This window comes from Falco punctatus (genome assembly GCF_963210335.1).
Source record: "Falco punctatus genome assembly, chromosome: 8".
NCBI classification, from domain to species: Eukaryota; Metazoa; Chordata; class Aves; order Falconiformes; family Falconidae; genus Falco; species Falco punctatus.
This window is the reverse complement of record NC_137588.1, coordinates 42,227,702-42,250,382: the sequence shown is the minus strand read 5'-3', so window position 1 is coordinate 42,250,382 and position 22,681 is coordinate 42,227,702. Positions and strand designations below refer to the sequence as shown.

The 22,681-nt window shown below is 40.7% G+C and overlaps 1 protein-coding gene across 5 annotated transcripts in view; it reads right to left on the bottom strand.

Annotated features, from left to right (window-relative positions):
- Positions 1–21,823, bottom strand: part of GALNT13 (polypeptide N-acetylgalactosaminyltransferase 13) — a gene marked incomplete at its 5' end in the record, with an annotated part of 144,920 nt that extends 123,097 nt beyond the window's left edge. For all 5 annotated transcript variants that reach the window (XR_013929931.1, XM_080398744.1, XM_080398741.1 and 2 more), the window contains one exon: positions 21,682–21,823. Coding sequence is in view for 4 of the 5 variants with exons in the window: in XM_080398744.1 (XP_080254870.1) it covers positions 21,682–21,823 (142 nt within the window). The remainder of the gene's footprint in view (positions 1–21,681) is intronic.
- Between the last annotated feature and the right edge of the window lie 858 nt (positions 21,824–22,681).

Genomic DNA, 22,681 nt, shown 5'->3' with positions numbered 1-22,681 from the left:
CAGCATTTTCAAGAGAGCAAACGCTGCATTTCCCACGACACACTGTGGCACGCACTCCTTGCTGTGTCGGAGGTGAAAGGGGCAGCACTTCTCCCAGCTGGTCTCATCAGTGGGCCTCATAGAAGGTGCAGACAGAGCAAATCAGCTAAAAAGAACACATTTATACCTCTCCTATTCACCTGGTTTAAAACCAAGCAAATAAAAACCCCTCCCCCCACCCTACCAACCAAAGAAATCTGAAAATCCATCCTCAAATGCACACCAAAGCACTGAGCTGGACAGGACAGTACCAGAACTACATGCTCAGTATTGTTCTAACATAGAACTTGTGCTGTAATGCCGAGGGTTTCACGTAACCCAGCCTGTGTACCAATGTTGCCCTTAAATACGGAAAGCTCAAAGCAAAAAGCGTTTTTAATAGAGTGTGTTTACAGCTATTTGTGAGCTAAAAGTAACACTTACACATGAAACTGATGGTAGCATTTATCTATTTACACTGTCTCAAGCAGTTGTTTTAACTGTACTCTGTGTGGCAATTTTGGAAGGTTTTTTCCTTCTTCCATATTTATGGTACAACAATTCTGACCATACGCAAGCAGTAGGAACCCAAAAATAGAGTTGGGAGATCCAAACTGTCATCAAATGCCCGATACTTTCCCTTATTGTAGGTCTCCCTGGTATAATAATTCACATTAGCAATTACACTTTCATTCTGGCAGCAGGTTTTAATTATACCTTACAATACTACAAAAGAAATAGGCTATTAACTTCTACTCCTAAAATTACTTCTTTTTAATTTTAGTTTAGAAATGGCCATCTCTCCATTGTGTACAAAAAGCACCCGAATGTCTTCAGGAAAATAAGTCCTAACATCTTTGAAGCTTATTATTTTCTCATCATACCATTTTCGCATTTAGTTAACCTTTAAACTGTTCTTTTATCATTATTTTCCTCCTCCTTCTCCATTTTTCCCTCTGATATCAAAAGAATGCGGGAGTTGCAGAGAATTGCAAAGGGAAGACGAGTCACGATGCCATCAAGGGAAATGCATGAGCACAGACGGGGCAGCGCCTGCGCAGCAATCTTCCCTTCGGCTCAGCGCCCTGGCGCAGGGCTGAGCTCAGCACCAGGCACCACACTGCCAACACCCAGCACATGGGAAAATGCAGGAGGAGAGCAAAGAGAACTGCCAGAGATAGAAAACAATCATGCAAGACCACAGGAACATGGTTGTCTCGCCTAAAGACAGCACAACAGTCTTCAAATCACTACAAGACTGTCACGGGGGGCAAAGGCGCACGAGTTACCCAGGCTCTGCGAAAGAGCGATCCTGCATCTTCTTTTTGCAGCAGGAAAGGCTCAGCTGAAACAGTATCAAAAACCCAAACCTTTTGAAAAGGAGGGTAGCACACTGCTGGAATTGGTTAGTTGAGGAGACGGCTGGCATTGCTCATCCCAAGCTGCCAAAGAACCAGACAGGAGACCCAGCCCCTCTGTGACTGCAGAACAAGCGCAGGCAGCGCCAGCAACAGAAAGGAGCAGCCTGGTTCCCTCTCTCCAACCTCACCAGCTCCCCCAGCTTTTCAAGCAAACCCCCCGGCCACCTCTGAGAGCCCAAAAGGCATGTTTGTGATGGGTTATGCTAGTGAATCCAACTAACGGATTTCTCTGAAAACTGCGAAGGCAAACAGGTTACCCTCTGCCCATGGTTCTAGATGTCTGCCCAGAAACGCAGAGATCAGACCTTCAAACCACAGCTTTAGGTAAAGGAACGGCAAAATTTCAAGTCCATCTACAAAGTTCATTTTACAAAATAACCAATATTCGATGTTTTATAAGATCAGTTTTCTACACTACTAACTGAAAGAATATACATTCATCACACTTACTGAATGAGTAATTTTAGGACATTTTAATGATTTTTGTATTATTTTGGGGTTTTACTCCTTGTACCATAGACTAGCATTAACAAACAATAAGCCAAAGCCAATTTAGTTTAGAAGTCAGATTTGAGATGCACGACCTACTTGTGGGGAAGCAGTTCTTTCCTCTGAGACTTAGTCTGTCATCATGCCATAAAATGTAATACAAGATAAATAGCATTTACTATTGTAGCATCTGCCTTGTCTAATTTGTGGTTCACAACTCTGGCTTCTTTTTTTAATTATTTTTCCTTTTTCTTTTCTTTTTCTTTTTTTCCAGTACACACTTCGAATGTCAGAGCAACATCTATATCTACAGCAAGTCACAAGCATTCCCAAAATAAAATTATTTCAAGCATAACCATTTAATTTAAGATGACATAACCAGCAGTTAAAAGAAAGTTGAAGAAATCCCCATTGTAATGACAGCATAATGCTTTCCTTTAATACTAGCATCTTCAAAACCGCAACAAAGCAACAAGTAACATACAGGAAAACCTTTGTGCATTTTCTACAAAGAAAAATTTATCTACAGGTAGACTCAAGCTTCCTAGCAATTGTCAACATAAGAGTGAAAAAAAAATAATAATACTCCAACTACTCTGTCCTGGTTTCAGCTGGGATAGAGTTAATTTTCTTCTTAGTAGTTAGTACAGTGCTGTGTTTTGGCCATGATGTGAGAACAATGTCAATAGGACCCTGATGTTTTTAGTTGTTTCTGGGTGATGTTTATACTAAGTCAAGGACTTCTCAGTTCCTTGGGCCCTGCCAGCAAGAGGGATGGAGGGGCACAGAAAACTGGGAGGGGACGTGGCCAGGACAGAGGACCCAAGCTACCCAAAGAGGTATTCCATACCATATGGCATCATGCCGAGTATATAAACTGGGGGAGGAAGAAGGAAGGGGGGGACATCTGGCATTGTGGCGTTTGTCTTCCCGAGTAACCGTGTGATGGAGCCCTGCTGCCCTGGGCATGGCCGAACGCCTGCCTGCCCGTGGGAAGCGGTGAATGAATCCCTTGCTTTGCTGTGCTTGTGTGCGCGGCTTTTGCTTTACCTATTAAATTGTTCTTATCTCAGCCCTGGAGTTTGACATTCCTTTCCGATCCTCCTCCCCATCCCTCTGGGTGAGGGGGGGTGAGTGAGCTGCAGCATGGTACCTGGTTACCGGCTGGGGTTAAACCATGACATACTCATACAAAAGCAAACAAAAAATACATCCAAAACCCCAACCAAACAAAACCTATACCTCTACTTTCTTTTTGGATGCATGCAAGTGCCTCCAGCATCCTTCTCCTCCCCTTCAGTAGGGTGCATAAGGAAAATGAACTGTTGCCGCTCAGCATGCATAACAGAACAACCTAATTACTCATTCTTAAACAAAAGAACAAAGGGATTCTTGAAGTATAGGAAATATAAATATAAATGCTTTTTACACAGCATATATTTCAATTTCATTGTCTTGTCACGTCATATTAAATGGATTAAAGTATAAAACACTCAGTAATATACAGTTACCTAAATAATGAATATCATTAGTTACAGTATCCTTGAGGAAATTAAATTAAATGTGTGAATGAATCGTTTATCAGCGATACAGATCTTTAACCTTCAAAACAGAAACAGATCTTTTAGTAGTCAAAACAACAACAACAAAAAGCCAACAAAAGCCACTTCCTAGCCCATTTTTGCTCAACACAGCTACTTTTACATTTCTCCTTGAAGGCGACAACCCTGACACTTCACCCTGGCCACCCCAAGGCTAACATCAGCCCAAGGAGAGCGACATGTCCCACTGACCCACCCTGCCTGCAATGGAACCGCAGCCGGGTGGGGGCTGCAGGGCAGGCGGAGCCCCCCCAGCCGCCCCCCGGCTGCGGCAGCTCCCCTCGGGCAGGCTGCGCAGAGCCTGGGCTGGGGGGGCTGGGCAGGAGGAGCCCCCCCAGCCTGCCCGGCACCCTCCCGGCACAGCAGCTCTCCCTCACGGGTCGCAGGAGCCGCCCGTGCCGCAGCGGGTGCCCGCTGGCCCCAGCCCTGGCGCTGAGCACCGCTGGGCAGAGCCCGGCCCCGGCCCCTCGCCACCCGCCCGTAAGGTCTCTGTGCGCCCCGACAAGGTCCCCTCCCCGCCTCCCCCTGCCCCGGCTGGGCAGCCCCCGCTCCCGCAGCCGCCCCGCACGCGCCGCCCGCTCCAGCACCTTCGTGGCCTCCGACCCGCCCTCCCAGTAGCTCCGGGGGAACAGCTGAACCGGGCAGCCCAGACCTGGACCCAGCACTCCAGATGGGGCCCGACCTGGGCAGAGCACAGGGGGAGGACCCCTCCTCGACCTGCTGCCCGCGCTCCTCCTCATGCTCCCCAGGGTCCCACTGGCCGCCTTGGCCACCAGGGCACACTGCTGGCCCGTGGGCAACTTGCTGCTCCCCAGCACTCCCAGCTCCATCTCCAGAACACGCGTGTCCCAGTGGGAAGGACCCACCCAGCTCACCCACAACACGGGACACTGGTGACAGAAACCACCCCAAGCCCCACAAACACCCAGTAGCGCTTCCCTCAAGCAGGTTACGAAAAACAATTCAAGACTACCAGCATGCTCATACCAACCACTAAATCTGCCCGTATCAGAATCATGGCACATTTGACTCAGAATTATGACTTCCAGTGAATAGCAAAATGAGGCAAATTGACATTTTATGAAGTTTAAAATGGGATCATTTCATGCAGTTAAATTTTAGGACCATCAAAAGTGGAACCAACTGCTGAACCCGCCAGCACCAAGTCCCAATACGCCGTATTTAAACTTATGATTTCCACCGGAGTAGCAAATGAGGGAGATTGCCGCTATATAAAGTCTAAAACAAGAGAATTTAACACAGTTAAATTATTCCTAAACCATGAAAGACTGACAAGTTTTTATTACAAAGGGCTCTTATCACTTAATGAAGGGAGTCTTTTATGATTAAAGTTTTATTTGGTTTTCAGATATCAACATTACACAAAGAACATTGTTCTTGTAACTCAACACATTCTGGAGAGCAGAATTATGTCAGTGCAAGAGCCTGTGATACTTACAGCTGAATTCACTAGAATAATTTTGCAGGGTGTCATACTGTGGAGGTCCACATGGTTTTGGTTTGTGTTTTGGGTGGTTTTATGGGGGTGGTTCGTGGCAGGGTTTTATGGTTTGGGGATTCTATTCAAATGTTGCTTGTCACAGTCCCTGCACACTTTTATGAACCTCAGCGGAACCATGACCTATCCCTAAGGACAGAGCCTGACCTCCAGCCTGGCTCTACAATACAAACTTGGACAAAACACTTTCATCGTTTTTGCCGAAACGGCACCACCTCCACGCAAGTCTCACTAATGTTAAGCACTAAAAAACACTTGAGGGCTTTAAAGGTTTTGTGGCTGGAAATTTGACATTTACTAAATAAAATTCTAGTACAATGCAAGCACCACACTGGTAAAGCTAAGCAGCAGCATCCCATTGACTTCTAAAGTTACGTGCACTGAAAAACTGCAATTCAATAGAGACAGGCAATCACTGCTGCAACGAAAAATCACCATACAAAGCAGAGATATCCACTGTAAATAAACTGGGTTCATTTATTTCATTACTACCTTTAAGCACTCCTTGCTCTTCATAAATATTCTCAATATTTGTTGCTCATAAATTCCTTGATTTCCCTCACCTACCAGACAGCTCACATATACATATAGCCAGAGCAAAACCTGACCTACTTCTAAAAAAATTTAAAAGACACTTCTCTCTGAGTATGTGGCTCCCGGGGAACACCTGGGGGCAGAAACCACCAGCTCATAGGTCCCATGCAAGCTTAGCTCTGCTGCCTCGGAGCACTTACCGATGCATTACCGCCGAAGCCAGACACTCTTGCTGAAGTCCTCGCACGATAACCCAAGGCAAAGCAAGTGTAAAAATGCAAGCTCTAAATCATCCTTGCAGTGTGACAGGGCCACAGCACTTCTCAATGTTGGCCAACACACCAGTGGTCAGGTATTTTACTTACTTTATGCAAGGCATGACTCAGTATGCTGCTAGTTAAATGAGTTGAATCAACTGAATAGAAGCACAATAAAATAAACCAGAAAACATGAGCAAAGCTATATATTCCCCCAGTACCGGTTTGTGCAAATTAATGTGGTGTCCTGCACACATGAGGATCTCTGCATCCTATCTAATTCCACTTTGTCTTAAGAGGGATTCTGGATTTCAAAGGACTGATCCACAAAGAACTCGCTGCGTGATAATGGCATAATACTCCCAAAAGGTGCAAAACATACATTTCATAATAAGCATTCAGTGGAATAGGCCTACATTTGCCATTTCCTATAGGAAAATATAAAGAAGCTAGAAATTATTTACTTTGCCTAAAGCTAGGAAGGAGAAGAAAAATAAATAAATCCAGTTTTATCATTACTTTTGGTGTATTAAAAAAGAATGCAATGAAATATTAATCTGATGCAGCCTTTCTACTATTGTAGTTCTTATACAAACTGTACGCATGCTCATGTCTGCATGTTTTAAGTGCCCATTTAAAATATTTTTTAAAAATACACTGTAAGACAACGCACATACAAAAGGAAGTGAAATTCCAAAAGAAATGCATTAGAGATTTTGCAACAGGAAAAAAACAACCAATAAACCTCCCAACGCATTACACACCTGTCCAGACGTACTCGCTAAAATGCACCCCAAACCCTACTAAGCTCAAAACACCGACCGAGCAACAGTTCTTTGAAAGAGAGACTCAATACAGATTTATATACCCTTTCTGAAAAAAATCCAACATAGTTTTTAAACTGAGGGTCCAAAAAGAAGTTCTCTGCGCAAACCTGTCTCACACTGTGCTTGGCAAATATTTGTAAACAGCAACTGTTAATTAGTTATGGAAAAAAAATGAGAACTCAGCACAGGTTTTCAACTATTTAATGACTGCCCAATGTCAAAGGAAGTTAGAAATTCCATTTGAATAGAAGAAAAGAGAAGATAAGCATCAATGTATCTTTACATTTCTGAAAGCAGAATGCCCCTTTAAAAAACAAAATACACACCCTTTAACTGTACACTAGTCTTTCTGATTTTAGAATATTCTGTAATATACTATAGTAAGTGTATTCTTTCAGCATAGCATTTCAAAATGTGTTACTGAGCACTGCAGTTTCACAACACAACATGATGAGCTGCTGTTTAAACTAATATAAATTATTTTCCATAATTTTTTTTTGGTGTCTTAATAGTACTGAAGTCAAACCATAGAAGTAGGCATTCTGCATACCAAAAATATTCTCCAATGATTAGATTTAAACTATCTAACATCTAAGAGCAAGCTGTGCAAACCACAGAAAAGGAAACTGCTGAAAAGCCAAGCCAAATTTTTCCAGGAATAATTCCACCAGTTTCAGGCAGCACATGGACAGCTTTCTATAAATTCCTGCCTCTCATGGAAGAGAGGTATAGAACACTGCAACATACTCTCTCTTCAGTAAGAAATTCCACACAGCACGCTAATTCCATTAACACAGCGCTAGCTTTATGTGTAAAGAAATGGAAAACATCAGTATTGACTGAGAAAACCTTATTAAAAAGGGGAAAAAGTTGTGAATTAAAAACCAGCATACTTAGTCCTCCAAGCCTTTGAGCAAAGCTTTACTTATAACTGAATTTCATTTCTTAATTTGTACATTTGTACTAGACTTACCTACTAAATTTATATTGTAAATCCTCTTAAAAGGTTTCTTTGCTGGTCAAATTTTTGTAAACTTTAAAGTGGATACTACTTCCTCTTGGTGAAAGATGGCTTTGTAGAGATGTTGCATCTCTGTGTGCTGAAGATTAGTGAAAGTACTAACACAGAAACAAGGAACAGAACACATGTTGGAAGATCTGGATGGTCACACTCTATGCCCAAGTGGAGACCAGCGATGAGCGGCATTCCTCAGGGGTCGGTACTGGGAGCAGTGCTGTTTAACATCTTTGCTGGCAGCACGGACACTGGGATGGAGCGTACCCTCAGCAAGTTTGCCAACAACACCAAGACACAATGAATGGGAGGGATGCCATCCAGAGAGACCTTGACAGGTGGGCCTGTGCAAACCTCATGAAGTTCAACAAAGCCAAGTGCAAGGTCCTGACCCTGAGTCAGGGCAATCCCAAGCACAAACACAGGCTGGGCAGAAAATGGACTGAGAGGAGCCTGAAGGAGAAAGACGGGGGGTGTTTGTTGACAGTAAGCTCAACATGGCCCAACAATGTGTGCTTGTAGCCCAGGAAGCCAACCAAATCCTGGGCTGTATCAAAAGTGTGGCTAGCAGATCAAGAAAGAGGATTGTCCCCCTTGTACTCGGCTCTTGTGAGACCTCCACTGCAGTACTGTATCCAGCTCGGGGGCACAGACCTGGTGAACTGAGCCCAGCGGGGGCCACGGAGATGGGCAGGGGCTGGAGCCCCTCTCCTGGGAAGCCGGGCTGGGAGAGCTGGGGCTGTTCAGCCTGGAGAAGAGCAGGCTCCGGGGGGGCCTTAGAGCAGCTCCCAGCGCCTGAAGGGGCCGGCAGGAAAGCTGGGGGGGGGCTTCTTACAGGGGCACGTGTGACAGGGCACGGGGGTGGCTTTGAGCGCAGAGAGGGCAGATGCAGGTCAGATATCAGGAAGAACCTCTCCCCGTGAGGGCGGCGAGGCGGTGGGCCAGGCTGCCCAGAGCAGCTGTGGGTGCCCCATCCCTGGCAGTGCTCCAGGCCAGGCTGGATGGGGCTGGGAGCAGCCTGGGCTGGGGGGGTCCCTGCACGGGGCAGGGCTGGGAACTGGGTGGGCTTTAAGGTCCCTTCGAACCGAAACCATTCCATGGTTCTAAGATGTGTTGCACACAATGTGTGTGCAAAAGGAGAGTGTACAACGTTTCGCTTTGGGAAATGACTTCTGCGAGGGTCTAAAGCATGCATTCAGTTTTCAGTTACTCTGCCAAAATGCTTCCATTTCCAGAGCACTACTACAGATTTTTTTTGCACACAGATCAGCTATGGAGTGTGTAATTAATGTCGACTCAAGGGAGGAAAGGGCTATTTCTGTCACAGCTAATACCAGGCATCCTCACAATAGGATTCGATCCTGCCACCGGGATACAAACACGCTCAAAACAGACATGAACCTACAGCACCTCAAGCACAGAGGGAGAGGTGGAACTGCAGATCAGAGAACAGAGCCCGTTACAATAAATCCAATTTAATTTCATGTAAAAAATTTTTAAAAGGGAAGAGAAAAAATTAAAATCTTGGGCAGATACACTCAGCATTATAAGGACAGAAGCAATTTAGGAGTTAAATGCTTCCAATTTATTTCCAACTCTAATCAAGCCCTAATAATAATATCATAAAACAGAACGCAAAAAGATGAATTTCCACCTTAAAATATTGTAGGATTATATCATGCTTTAATTAAACCTGTACAATACTGAAAGTAAACAAAGTTTCAGACAAGTCAAGAAAAGCCAGTCAGGAAAGAGACCAATATGTGAGATCTAATTAGTGACAGCAGCTCATCAGAGCATGCGTAAAACGAACTTGAGCTCAGCCTGCACTCACTGATCCCCTCAACCTGGGCAGTTAAAAAAGGAAACAATATAAATCTTCAGTGTTGTAGGAGAACACTGAAAGCAGAGTGAGACGTACTGCTAGAGCACTCTACTTTTTTTTTTTAAAGGAAAAAATCCAAAACCTAATAGAAAATGTGTAAAACTACTTTGAGGCATGAACTGGGGGTTATTGAGTATTTGCATTAACAGTTCTATGTGTAAGTATATCAACGAGTGAAAAACAAAATCTCTTTCTGTACATTTGCAGATAATTTTTAAACAGTTTGAGTACACTAATTAACTGATTTTATTTTGCTGTTTAGCCTAAGAAAAGCCGTTAGGTATTTAAAGTAAAATTCAGTATGGAGGTGTCAAAAGTCATACCACGCTGATGCAGAAATTCTCTGTAATGCGCTATTACACCACTACCATACAACTTAAGTCTTGAAATGCTTCCTAGTTCCCTTCCCATTAAATGGCATGCCCTTTTTAGCCAAATACTAAAGGTAAATGACACCTTTCTGCCACTACTATTTCACATATCACAAAAGGCACAAAGTACCAGATGGTATTATTAATCTCATTTATAGGAACACATTTTCTGCATGGCAACCCAATGGTAAAAACCTGGTTTGGTTTTTGTTTGTTTGTTTTAATAGAGTAGACTCCCAAGGACAAGAAGGATGACATTGGAATGGATTTCACTCTGATTCTTCAGTCTTTATTATGCAAATGAATGCTCACTTTAGCTTGTCAGATTTGGCAATCAAGGCCCTGGAGAACGTCTGTAGCTAAAAACTTCCATTACCGCACACAGGAATACTGTGCATGACATCTACTAAAAACAGCCTCAAAGGATGGCATTCAGATATATAAACAATCATGCCTTCACAATAGATATTATGATTTCTAATTATTATTCAAATTCCATACTGCACCAACAACACAATTTTAAAGTATTTCTTACTGATAAAACCAATTATCTTTATTTCAAAAGTTTCCCCAAAATTCCCTATCATCCTGCTTCAGAAAAAAAAAACTGCAGTCAAAAATGGCGGCTTCAGGTTAGCATAAAACCCACTTCTCTTCCTTTGCAAAATAGAAAAGCTGCAGCATATGACAACCTAACTTGGTGTATCCCTTATTATTCTGATGCCTTCTCAATAACCCTGATTTCTTCACTGTCTTGTTGTATTGCTTAAACCCTATACAGAACTTGTTCAAGATGAAAAACTACTCACCTGTGCTGAAGTTTCAAACAGTAAGGAAGAGATTCAAATATACCGTGTGATGTGTAGAACAATTTGAAGGTTATTTAAAACTGGGCTAAGAAGGGCTGATGGCAGTCAGAGCTTCACATTTTTAAGGCTCAATTCTTGCAGACTTGTGTACACCAACACTATCTGCAGAGCTTTCCTGAAATTCATTCACAGTTTGGAAGTGTAGTGTCAATAACAGGAAGAGAGTCATAATTTTTAGACAATATCCACTATAAAAGCGTCTGATGATAGAAGTACACGAGGTTTTCATGAATCCTTCTTAATTTTCATAAAACTATTTACTCCCGAGGTATCGACTGTCAATAAATTTTGTAAGCAAGTAGGTCTAAATGGTGACAGGTACTTTGCAAAAAGAAAAGATTGTGCCCAAGTAGGATTTCCAGTAATCTTATGATTCATCTGTTGAACATAAAAAGTAAACCAGAAAACCTAAAAATCTTCAAAGTGGCTGGAAAGCATATTCTGCCATTGCCAAAGGAAAGTATCTCTTCTAAAATTCTGGGTTTCTGTTAATCCTCATAAGAATGACTTGAAGTTTCCCAACACAGCTAGAAAACTGGCTTCTTTCTCCTGCCTTACAACACAAACAATTCATATATCTTGCTATCAGAATAACTGTAACTGAGAAAAGTATTAGTTACAAAGCGAAATCAAACCACTCTTATACTGCATACAGGCACATGTATATACAAGCATCCTCAGCCACTCATGATTTTAAACTGGCTGTCTCTGAAATAAAAAATTGTCAAGCGCAAAGCATCTATTTCTGGGAAGGATAATACATTTTCCTGCCTATCTTGCATATTCAACTAGCAGTAAGATCATTTCCCTTTAAGAATTTTCAACTTTTTGCAGGTTCCTGTTTTTGAACTGAAGATTATATATTATACCTACACCACTAAAACCACTAATATTTATCAGTCTATCAGGGAGAGCCAATTGTTAGCATTTACATGAAAACTATTTTTCTCTTGTACCATTAGGACATAAAAATTTAAGCTGTTACTGGAAAAATACACACATTTATTAAATACATGCAGTCCCAACTAGCAAGACATGCCTATGTCCACACTTCATTCATGAGCTCTGCCTTAAAACTCCTGGTGCTGTGATGAAGCAATGAAACAAAACCACAAAAAACTTACCTGAAAATGCAAAAGAACAGCAAGTTAAATTTAATTTAAAGGAATAACAAATGGTACAACCTGGTAAACTATACCCGCTAATGAAGTTCAGATGAGCTAGGGCAGTCCTCTTATACCCAGGGCACCGGTCCCCTGGAAAACTCTTAAACAGGCTTTATGAGGACAGCTGGAAAGTACTTGAATATCAGGGACAATGTTGTCAATGTGACATAGTTTTTAAACTTCAGAACGGTGTGGATTATTCAAGAGAAAATGCAAAAACAAACAAGGCAAAACCCCTAATTGTTTATACCCTTCTTACTTAAAAGTCTGAAGTGTTATGTAAAATTCACAGTATTTTGTTCATACCTTTAGGATACAGGATAGACCCATGCAATGCAAGCTTTTCACACCAACAATTTCTCTCCGAAACATCAAGCAAAAAGAATCATTATAAAACCCTTAATATATCAGGGGAAAAAAGAACAAAAGAAAAAAAATCACATTTAAAAAAATAATCCAGGGACTGACAACTGCACGTTTCTAGACAGCTTTAAAATGCAGTCGTACCACATACTACACTAGAGTTATCCAACTTTTGGCAGCAGGGGAGAACATAAATCTCAATTTTGTCACTACCATGTCATTTTTCTGTCAGCTACTACAGATGGAAAGTACTTTTGACATCTTCCAATATTTCTATGTTTACTGTCAACAAGCTAAAAGTGCAGTTTTCAATATTTACTAAACAATTCCCCTAGATATTTGTACACTGAAACTAAAATCGCAATTCAGCTCAGAAGGCTGGACACAGTTAAGATACTACAGCAGGACTGTGTGATATACAAAAATGCCAAAATGTATTTTCATACTACAAACCTCATTTTTTTTAAATTTTATCAACTTATTTGAACAAATGCAGTATGCTTCACACATAAATAAGTCAGAAAGTTTTCCCACTAGCACTGAAGATTTCCACTTTGGTTTCTAACACAACACTCGTTTAGACAGATAAATGTTGAAGATAAGGAAGGTATTATGAATATCAGTAAAGTATAAAAAAAGGTAATATTGTTCATTTCTACCAACCTTTGATGGATAGATTTTTTTATTATTTGGAAAGGTATCATAGTTTTTACTTCAATTTAACCACAGAAGTACTAACAATATTTCAAAACACCGCATACATAAGGAATGACATTTTTTCCCTGGCCAAATTTACGGAAAATTCTTAAGCAGTATAAAAGCAATGAAAAAAAAAATAATAAACCTTTCTGGTCATACAGAACCTTTCACTGGGCAGGAGGGAAGGATGAGTGATAGGGCAGGACCTTCTCTGGCCTGAGCAACTCTTGTAGCTTAAGCATGCCTAAAGTGTAAGTATATGCACATGATACTGTGTATAGTGTATGATACATATAGATACACAGTATAGAAACACTGTACGAGTTAACTCTTTCATCATTATTCCTATTTTTTCATTAAGTATTTCTTGGGTTAAATACCTTCAACAATAAACCTTGAGGTAAACCTTATCCATATAAAAAGAATTAGGAAAGCAACACAAAACTGTGGAAATTATGCCTTGTGCAATCAGACTTCCACTGGAGCGCAAAGGCTTGGGAGAACACCGTTCCCTTCCTACTCTACTGTCATGGCAAAGTACTGTGCATAACCATCAACGCTTTCTGTACGTCAGGCTGATCACGTACAACAATTCGATCAAACAAGCCCACGTTTTGATTGGGGCGGGGGGGGGGGAGCAGTGATGGTGGTGTTTGCTTTCTGGGGTTAGTGGTTTTGGTTTTTTAAGCTGGATCCCTTGAGGATGAGTCCGTGTATTTCTCAGTGTCAGAAACAGGAGCTGTTTCCCAGTTATGGCACTGAGAAACACACGTTCCTCTTTCTCCCATTACCTCTGGCCTTACCTAAAAGCAGTACAGACGGGAAGCATAACCCGCCTCCAGTACTGCAACCATCACCATCCATGTGGCATGGAGCAAGCTTGGGAATCACCCGTCCCATGCAGTAGCCAGGGGACCTGCAGAGTTGGGGGAGCAGTCAGAAGCTTCTGGTGGCAGAACTCTGGAAAAATGAGAAATTCCAGACCACGTGGCTGATTATTTGTTTTTCAGGAGATCAGAAATTACTGAGAAACAGCTGCTGTGGTGGGGATGGGGGAGTTCCCCTTCTTCTTCAAAGGAGGGAAAAGGTTATTCAGGGTCTGTCAACACTTTCACTTGTTCCATGCAATACCCACAGCTGCACAGACAGACTATGTATGTACCATTCAGTACACAAAAAGCGGTATAACAGAAATACCATTTCCAGGAGACACAAATCATAGCTGCAAAGATACTTATTTACCAAGACCCATTCCACAACAAACAAGTCCTTCGTTCTGCCAAAACAGCTTGGCAGTCATTCTTCTAACATCTAGTATTTAAAATATCTAACAATAAAAGTTAACGGGAAGTTATGGAACAATAGGAAGAAATATCTGTCAATTCATCCTCAAATTGGAGTCCACAGTGTGCTAGAAAACATGACATTTTCTGGCTGAAGCTTGTAAGTTCAAACCAGACAGCAGCAAGTAAGACAGCCTCCATTTTTTTTTTTTTTTTTTAAGTTTGCAATCAGAAAAAGATGTCTGCTATGGCAGTTTTCCCTCAAGCTTTAGAAATGCTTTTTTCCTTGAACTGTGTGATGAAGATCTATAAATAAACTTAATGTGTTGTCACAATATCCAAATCAGCACTTTAAATTTTATTTGTCAACAAATTTGTGAAAAGATTTTAGTGCAATGTACATACTCATCCATCCATCTATTAAATCTTTATGGTATGCTATTAAAAATATTTGCTACCATTGTTACTGCAGAGAGTCCAATGCATACAGTAATCTGACAGATAAACATGTTACTATGGAAACTACCCAAATGAATGCCTTATTTTCTAAACTTGGCCAAAACCCCAAACTTTTATTGCAGCATCCAAATGTTTCATTCACTTGCTCTATATGATCATAACACAGACCTTTTCTTTTTAAAAAATACATAAATACATTATAGGATTTGAATAAATGAACCTTCCTCGTACTGAGTTTTCTTCAAAATAACATTTCAATTATTTTTACAGATTTCATGACAAATCCATTTTGTAGCACTTGAGAACATAGTTAACACCACAAACAAAAATTTGCATAAAGGTATTAGACACCAAAATAATATTAAAGATTTGTCACCACTTCATGAAAATTTAAAACACACATTAACAATACAAAGCTGCATTAAAAGCATTATTCATGTAGCAAAGACAAGCACTCAAACTTACAATTTTGTCTCATTACTCATATACAGTCATTTTAATTAATCACACTTTCTTTGCAATTACTGTTTCAATCACAGCACATGCTCCCCATTTTATTATTTAGAGAGCAATATTTCACTTAGCCCTAGCTCACTACACATTTTACTCTTAATCTGGACAGAAAAGTGCCAACAACAACTGTTTTCAAAGACAGCTTTCCAAACAGAAAACACTAAGTTTAACTAACATATTTGAAATTGAAATTAAAAATTAGAGGATTTTCTGCATTAAAGTCCTTCTCCATTTCAAATTCCTTAACCACGAATGAAAGAAAAACACTAAAACAAATGCATGAAACCCTCTCTTTGCCTCCAGGACATGTTCTTCCTGACAAGATGCCTAGAAACGAATTAAGATCCTCCCTCTCTCAACTGCTGCACCAGGCACAACAAACCAAACACCCTCCTGGCACAGCAGAAGCTTGTGGGGGTGTGATAGGATTCTCTAAGAGCATTTGAGATGATGGATGGAAGGCCATGCATCTAGCCAGACAGATCAAGAGAGATGATGTCTTTCCATTTTCCAGTTACGTTCCTCCTCCTATCCACAGCAGCTTAACAAGAGACGCTGCACCTCAGAGTACAACCGCCCTGCTAACACACTTGCCCCCAGGTTGCAGTCAGGCTGGGGAACATCTCACAGCACCTACCCCGAAGGGATGATGGTCTTCATTCAGTTCATAGTAAGGAGCTGCAGTGAGGAGGAGGCTACAGCAACCGTGAAGCAAAGGTCTTGTGGGCATTCAGAATTACCCTAATTAGCAGAAAATTAAAATAAAGCTTAATTGATAAGATGCCAGGCTGTCAGATTGCCTTGGCTTAGAAACAGTCTGTAGCTTTTTCAATACAGCAGCAAGACCCAGCAGGCACAGTTTATCAGACAGTAACCCACACCTGCGTGCCACAGAACGCAGATGAGAAGCAGGGTCTTCTGGGACAGAGCTCTGCTAAGAGATCCTCACTGGTCACCTGCAGACACCTGCTCTTTTTTTTTTTCCTCCCACAAAAAAGAGCACTGCCCTTGCAACATTTGGCCATCTTACTAGACAGGTTACAACGTCCTTGGTGGCAGCTGGCTTTATGATGATGTATGTAGGCAAATAACTACAGCTGCAGTAATATAGGCCATTTGTGGATTTATTCAAGACGCAAAACCCTTCTCTCAGCTTTTTAGGATTACACACTGAATATTTGTTCAAAAGCACTTCATTTGTGTGTTTGGAGACCAAGACTTCCAGAGTCAGTAAGAATGCATTTACAATCACAAAGTTGTGGAAGACAACAGAAGCAGTACAGAGAAAACTCGAGCTATTATTTTTTAATTAAAAGCATCATGGCTTCAGCTTTTACATACCGTACCTTCTTCATAAGATCCCTTTTCATGGTGCAAGTTGCAATTTTAATAGCATTCCAGTATTGTTTAAACGTTTCCTTCATTGGAAGCTCACTGTGCTGAGTAAACTGACTTCTAGACTGTGCATTAAAAGGGCTTCTGCCTTTAATAAAAGTGAGGCTGTTTCTTCAAGCAGACCTGAAAGCATCCTGTCCTGCCAGCTGTGAGTACTGTACATTTCAGAAGAACCATCTGCTAGGAATATTAGATTGAACATGATCAGTTCACAAGACGAGAAAGACTGCCTTCACAGTCTCTTCCTTGGGTAGCCACCTTTCCACTTGGTGGTCATCGTGCCCATTCATTGCCACGGACTCTAAACAGGGCTAGATACAGTCCCACACAGACACAGCGGGAGAACCAGCTTTTCTGAAAGAACTAGACCTGTCCTTGAGAAAAGCTGCCATTAATACTAGCGCTGAACATGACTGAGATGGACAATTCTTCGCTGGAAGCCAAAGAAATACATACTGCACTGACACGGAGCAGAAGAGCCCAAGACAAGCAGAGACACCCAACAGACCAAGCACTATTTTCTCCCGTGTGATGCTGAATCCACAACAGGCTCAGGTTGTGGTAAGGGTCCTCCAACAGGCAATACAATGCTGTGCCTCCCATCAGTTTACTCAGTGCCGTGTTCCTGAAGTCCTCATGCACACATGCTACAGGGTAAACACTATGGACATCTGGCCTTTTTCAGACTTGCCAACTTGTTTCTTCCCTTCAAAGCCCTGCCTAAGCAAACTGCTGACTAGTGCACCTTGGCTCGCAATGTTTTAAATCCTTAATCAGCTCCGACTCCTGCCTGTGCAGGAAGAAAAGAGAGGAAGAGACACAAAGAGGAAAGAAAAGCGAGGAGGACCCTCTCCCCAGACTGCGCTCTCCTGCCAGGAGCACTACTAAGTGCTGCCCTGTCCCCTCTTCCACTAGACAACATGCATTTTATTTGCATTTGGGAAGAAGCCAGACCGAGTTTCTAACTAATGTGATGCTCTCCATAAAACCTGTACCTCTCGTAGCTCTTCTGAAATGGCTTAGGCACAGTTAGACCTACGCTGAACCTCCTGAAATGCAAGGCAAAATCTCCATGCATCCCAGCAGGCTGCTGTAAGACGCGAGACGCCTCCGGGAACGGGAAGGGACTGCGATCCTGTTTCCAAGTTATTGACTGCTCTTCAAAAAGCTTCCCCGTAGCCTGTTTGACACGCATCCTGGGAACTTACTCCTCTGTCACCTCCACGATTCATCAGACAACACTGCCCAAATGACACCGCATTAGGGGCTCCAAGGTGTGTTTGAAGACCTGCACTAAACATTAGGAGAAAGCGGCAGCGACAGAACTCTGCCCTTGGGGTGCGGGCCCTGAACCAAGGGGCAGCAGAACTGCTGAGGTCACTTTCAAAGTTTCTGCATGTGCCCCTGACAAACAGAGACTGCTGAGAGGCTGCCCAAGCCCAATCCTGATTTTCTTCTAAGGTAGGAAGTTTAAGAAATAAATGTTGTTTCCTTTCAATAGTGGCACAAAAATAGATGCAAGTAAAGATGACTTGACTAAAAGCCAGCTCGGGGTTGATTAGGATAACACTTGCAAGTTGTTAAGCAATACCACTAACCCAGCTCAGTGACAGCTCATTTTTATAACACTCAGCTTTTATACTTGTCACTCGTGCGCTTAAAGGTGTACAGTGAGACATCAGAGGGGGATTTCTGACAGCTGTGTTCCAGTCCATGGACTGTCACTGCTTACAGTTCAACATTTACTGTAAAGTTGTCTTCATGAATCATTCAGAATGCAATAATTACGACTGAAAAAGGCACGGGAAGTTTACCTCTTTCACCTCTCCACACACCATTCTGCATAAACAGAATCCTTCTTCTCCAATTAATGACAAGGGTGATGGATTAAGTGACTTCAAATACTGGATTACCATGTCTAATTTAAATTTCTATTAGTATATTGATTCTTGTTGTGTCTTTTTTAATATCCTTGTGCAAATACTGTAATTATGTTGCCTTTTATGTCTATAGATAATCTGTGGTCTCAATTAGAGGTATTCAGAGACTGATAAATACATTATTAATAAGACAAAGGTGACGGTACCCATGCAGGTACTTTACAGCAAAAAAGCAGCACTACACTTCATTTCCATCAAAATAGCTGACAGCACTTAGTATAAAGAGGTTTTAGCAGTCTGCTGGATTGGGAGCTACAGAAGTTTAAAAAAATATTTCTGATCACTTCACCAGAACACACATTGTTTCAGCAGAAATAAATGAAGACAATTTGTTAAATCTTCAGAACAAAGTGAAAAATTACTCCGGATTTTTTTTTATTTTCAAATATGCATACTGGCCTGGCAATACATATGACTATGTAATATAACAAGAAATACCTAAGGCACGGGAAAAACCCAAAAGTCAGACAAATTAACTTTTAATTTAGTGGACTGGAATAAGAGTTTCATTCAAGAACACCTAATACTTACTTGGAACAGTCTGTAGAGTGTTTCAGGTCTGTGGCTATACTAACACAAAACCCCACAAACTACATACGAAGCTACCAAACCTTCTAATTGTAACAGCCAATGAGAAAACGTGGGTTCGTTGCAATTATTTATGCAAGACATTGATTACTGAATTAACTGCCCTCATCTACTAAACAATGTTTTTCTAAACCCAGAATGTTTTAAACAAGAATATTCAGCTATTCCTGTTTCCTGGAATTGTTTTAAGTCTGTATGTCACCAAGCAGAGTAGAGATATCAGTGAAGGACACTGCTTTAGATTCTACAGTACTGACTTTTTTTTTTTTTTTTTTCCCCTCTCTGCTCCACTGCTCACTGCCCCCTGCCCCCACCACCCCCACCCCGATCGAAAACTTAAGGATAAAGTAGATAAACTCTGCTTTTTTTTGTTTTGTTCCTTTTTTGGCAGAAGCCTTCTAGAATTTCAGTAATCTCACAAAAAAATGACATGCAAGCAATTTCCAACAAACCTACACTAGCATCTGCAAACATTACATACACTTTCATGATTTTGTAAAAAGTATTACAATCAAATATTCTTCCAGGATCACGTAGAATATGCACAGTATATTAACAGACTCAATATTTATTTTGCCAGGCTTTAAGGTAGAAATAATGTTATATATGCAATGAATATCTATATACTTAGAGAAAGAAGAAGCAGTGTCGCTTTTAGAATTTCTGTGCAGAAAGCTCACCTCTTTATAACAGGCACAGCATGTAGAATTCAATAAGTTGGATGTAAAAAAGTCATTTCAAGTAGTTAAATGCAACAGAGTACTTCAAAATAAAAGTCAAGTAATACATAGTATTGTGCTGACAAAAAAGAAGTGTCAAAAAGGTGAATTCATATGTGCAAATTCCAGACATTTTCATTTAAGTCTGAGTGGTGGTGGCAGGGATGTGTTTATACATTTATTATTTTTTTTTAGTCTACATTGATTTAAAAGTTGTTAGTGTTCAAATAAATCCATTATTCTAATATTTAGTATTTTTCTTTACAAAATATCCGATTACACAGCAGAAAATGCAACTGATTAAACACATTTCATAAAATGTAATCAATTTTGAGAAAATTCCAATGAATACTTAAAAAAAAAAAATCAACCTGTGATCACTTTCCTGCAGCTGACGATATAGGTAAAATGGGTTGTTTTATTCATGATATACCAAATTCTTGCCAAATGTTTGTTTAAAAAAAAACAGTAATTCAATTACACAGGGAAGAAAACCACTATGACAACAAGCAATATCCTTTTCATTTGGAAAAATAACTGATTTTTTTAATTATTTTTAATGTTATGTAGCTACTCATATGATTGGAAGGTAAAAGTGAGGTCTTCCAAATACTTTTTGAGTACGGACTGCCACATGACAAACCCATCACTGAATGGTATTTTCATTTCAAATTACTGCAAAATTATCAACTCAACTGACCCATAACTCCAAAGCACTTTTTAAGAGGATGACAATGATTTATCCTATGGACAAAACTGAGGATCAGTAGTTTACCACAAGTACGTATTTATGAAGAAAGGAACAGCACTAGACACAATTTTTGTCTATTGTCAACAGTAAACATGTTACAAAAGCAGCTGCACTAGTTCTAATTAATGTTGTTTCAATCCTATTAGGGATTCAAAGTATCTTCCTTCTTGCATATGCTGAACCGAAACTGGCAAAGAATAGGATGTTAATTCACAAGGAAAAACAAACATGTACATTGCATAAATTTCCACTCCCTCTTCTTCTTGTGCATTTCCCATAAATTTACAGCCTTAACTGCACTTGGGAGTCAATGTTACAGCTACTACAGGTTACTTTCTAGTTCACTGCAAGTACGAAGTGGGAAGTACTGCCCTGTAGACGACTGCTCTGGAAATCAGCCGTTACGAACTTGAAAACGTGTAGCTTCTGCCAAGGTTCAGTTTTCATGAACTCCAGCTTAGTAAATGACATTGCTAAAAAATATTTGGAGTGAGACGAGAATCTCTGCTCCATCTGCATTTAAGACTTTATCCTAACGTTTTAATATGGTAGAGGGAATCAAGTGTCTTTTAAATCTATTGTTTCTGCCAGAGTTAAAGAGTTTAAAAGCAAGTTTACACCTTTCCCAAATGAAAAAAAGGATTACAGAGCATCAATTCCTTTGTAGGTCAAATAACTTTTGATAAAAAAACATTCTTAATATGTTCATTTCCATTTTCTCTTCTGCGTATCAAAGACATTTTGTATTAGTTTTGCTAAAGAAAACATGCAAGACTCAGCCTTCATTACAGCAAAGGTCAAACACTAAGATAACTTAAAACTAATTCAGAAACCAGTAAAGCACTACAGAAAGAAAGGACTTCAGTCTTGGCATTTTGTCTGTTTGAATCGGAACAATAATTTAGAAAGTACTGAGAAACACCTATGAGGCCAAATGCATAAAAAAACCGCAAACCCAAAATCTATGACCCTCGAAGACAGTTTAGATTTGGCACTTACCCCTCAGAGCAGGCAGCAGAGACCTCTCTTTCTTGTCGTCACATTTATTACATTCACTAAAGTATAAAAGTAAAAAGACGTCCACAAGCACCCATATGAGAGAAGTGGCCAGAACCACCTTGCAGTAAACAAATCTCCTCATTGCTTTACTTGGTTTCTAGCTCAGCTTCTGAGGAAAGACGGCAGTTGCTGAGACGTATCAAACTTCCACAGTTAAAATCCAATATGGAAGCAAAGAAAAGCATCCCACTGCAAGCAAAAAGAAAAAATGTCTGAATTAGCTAACAAGTACACACAGTCTGAACTGAAAAACGTACAGGAAAGTGCAGTGTTGAGATGTTTATAGTATTTCTTTCCACATATGCAGGTACTTTCCATTTTCTACCACCCTTCTATGAATACCAACCTTTTTGACCTGTATGTGTCATGGACAGTCTACATAACTTGCCTTCACTCAGAAACACATGCAATATATATACAGCTTTCATGCAATGTAACAAATTTTAATAAAGATTCCACAAAAAGACAACAAAGCAGTGCTAACAGACAGTTCTAACCAACAGTCACTATTTTATTGAACATCTGACATATATTAAGGAAGAAAACTGAAATTTTCATTTTCCTCAAATAACGTATTTAAAAGGCTATTTTAGATACGGCCTCTGAACACTAAAAGCCAATTATTTTTATCTTGCAGAAAATTTTTGAACACCACCTTACTATCACCAAAGATGTTTTGCAAAAGTACGCTGCAGTCACTCACAAACATATTTAGGCTCTTGCCTGCAACAGAAAGTTTGGTCAACAAAAGCTAGGTGTGACAGCCTCCGTATCTACGCCCAGCACAGGGCTGTAAGTTAGATGACCATATTCAAGACTTACGGTTACCATTATAAGCTGCATTCCACGTCAGGACTGGGAGTTCTGCTGCGGCCATGCTCCCAAAGTACTATCGGAGCACTAACTGCTGGGTAACTGTCCAAGTGCCTATAAAAGATAA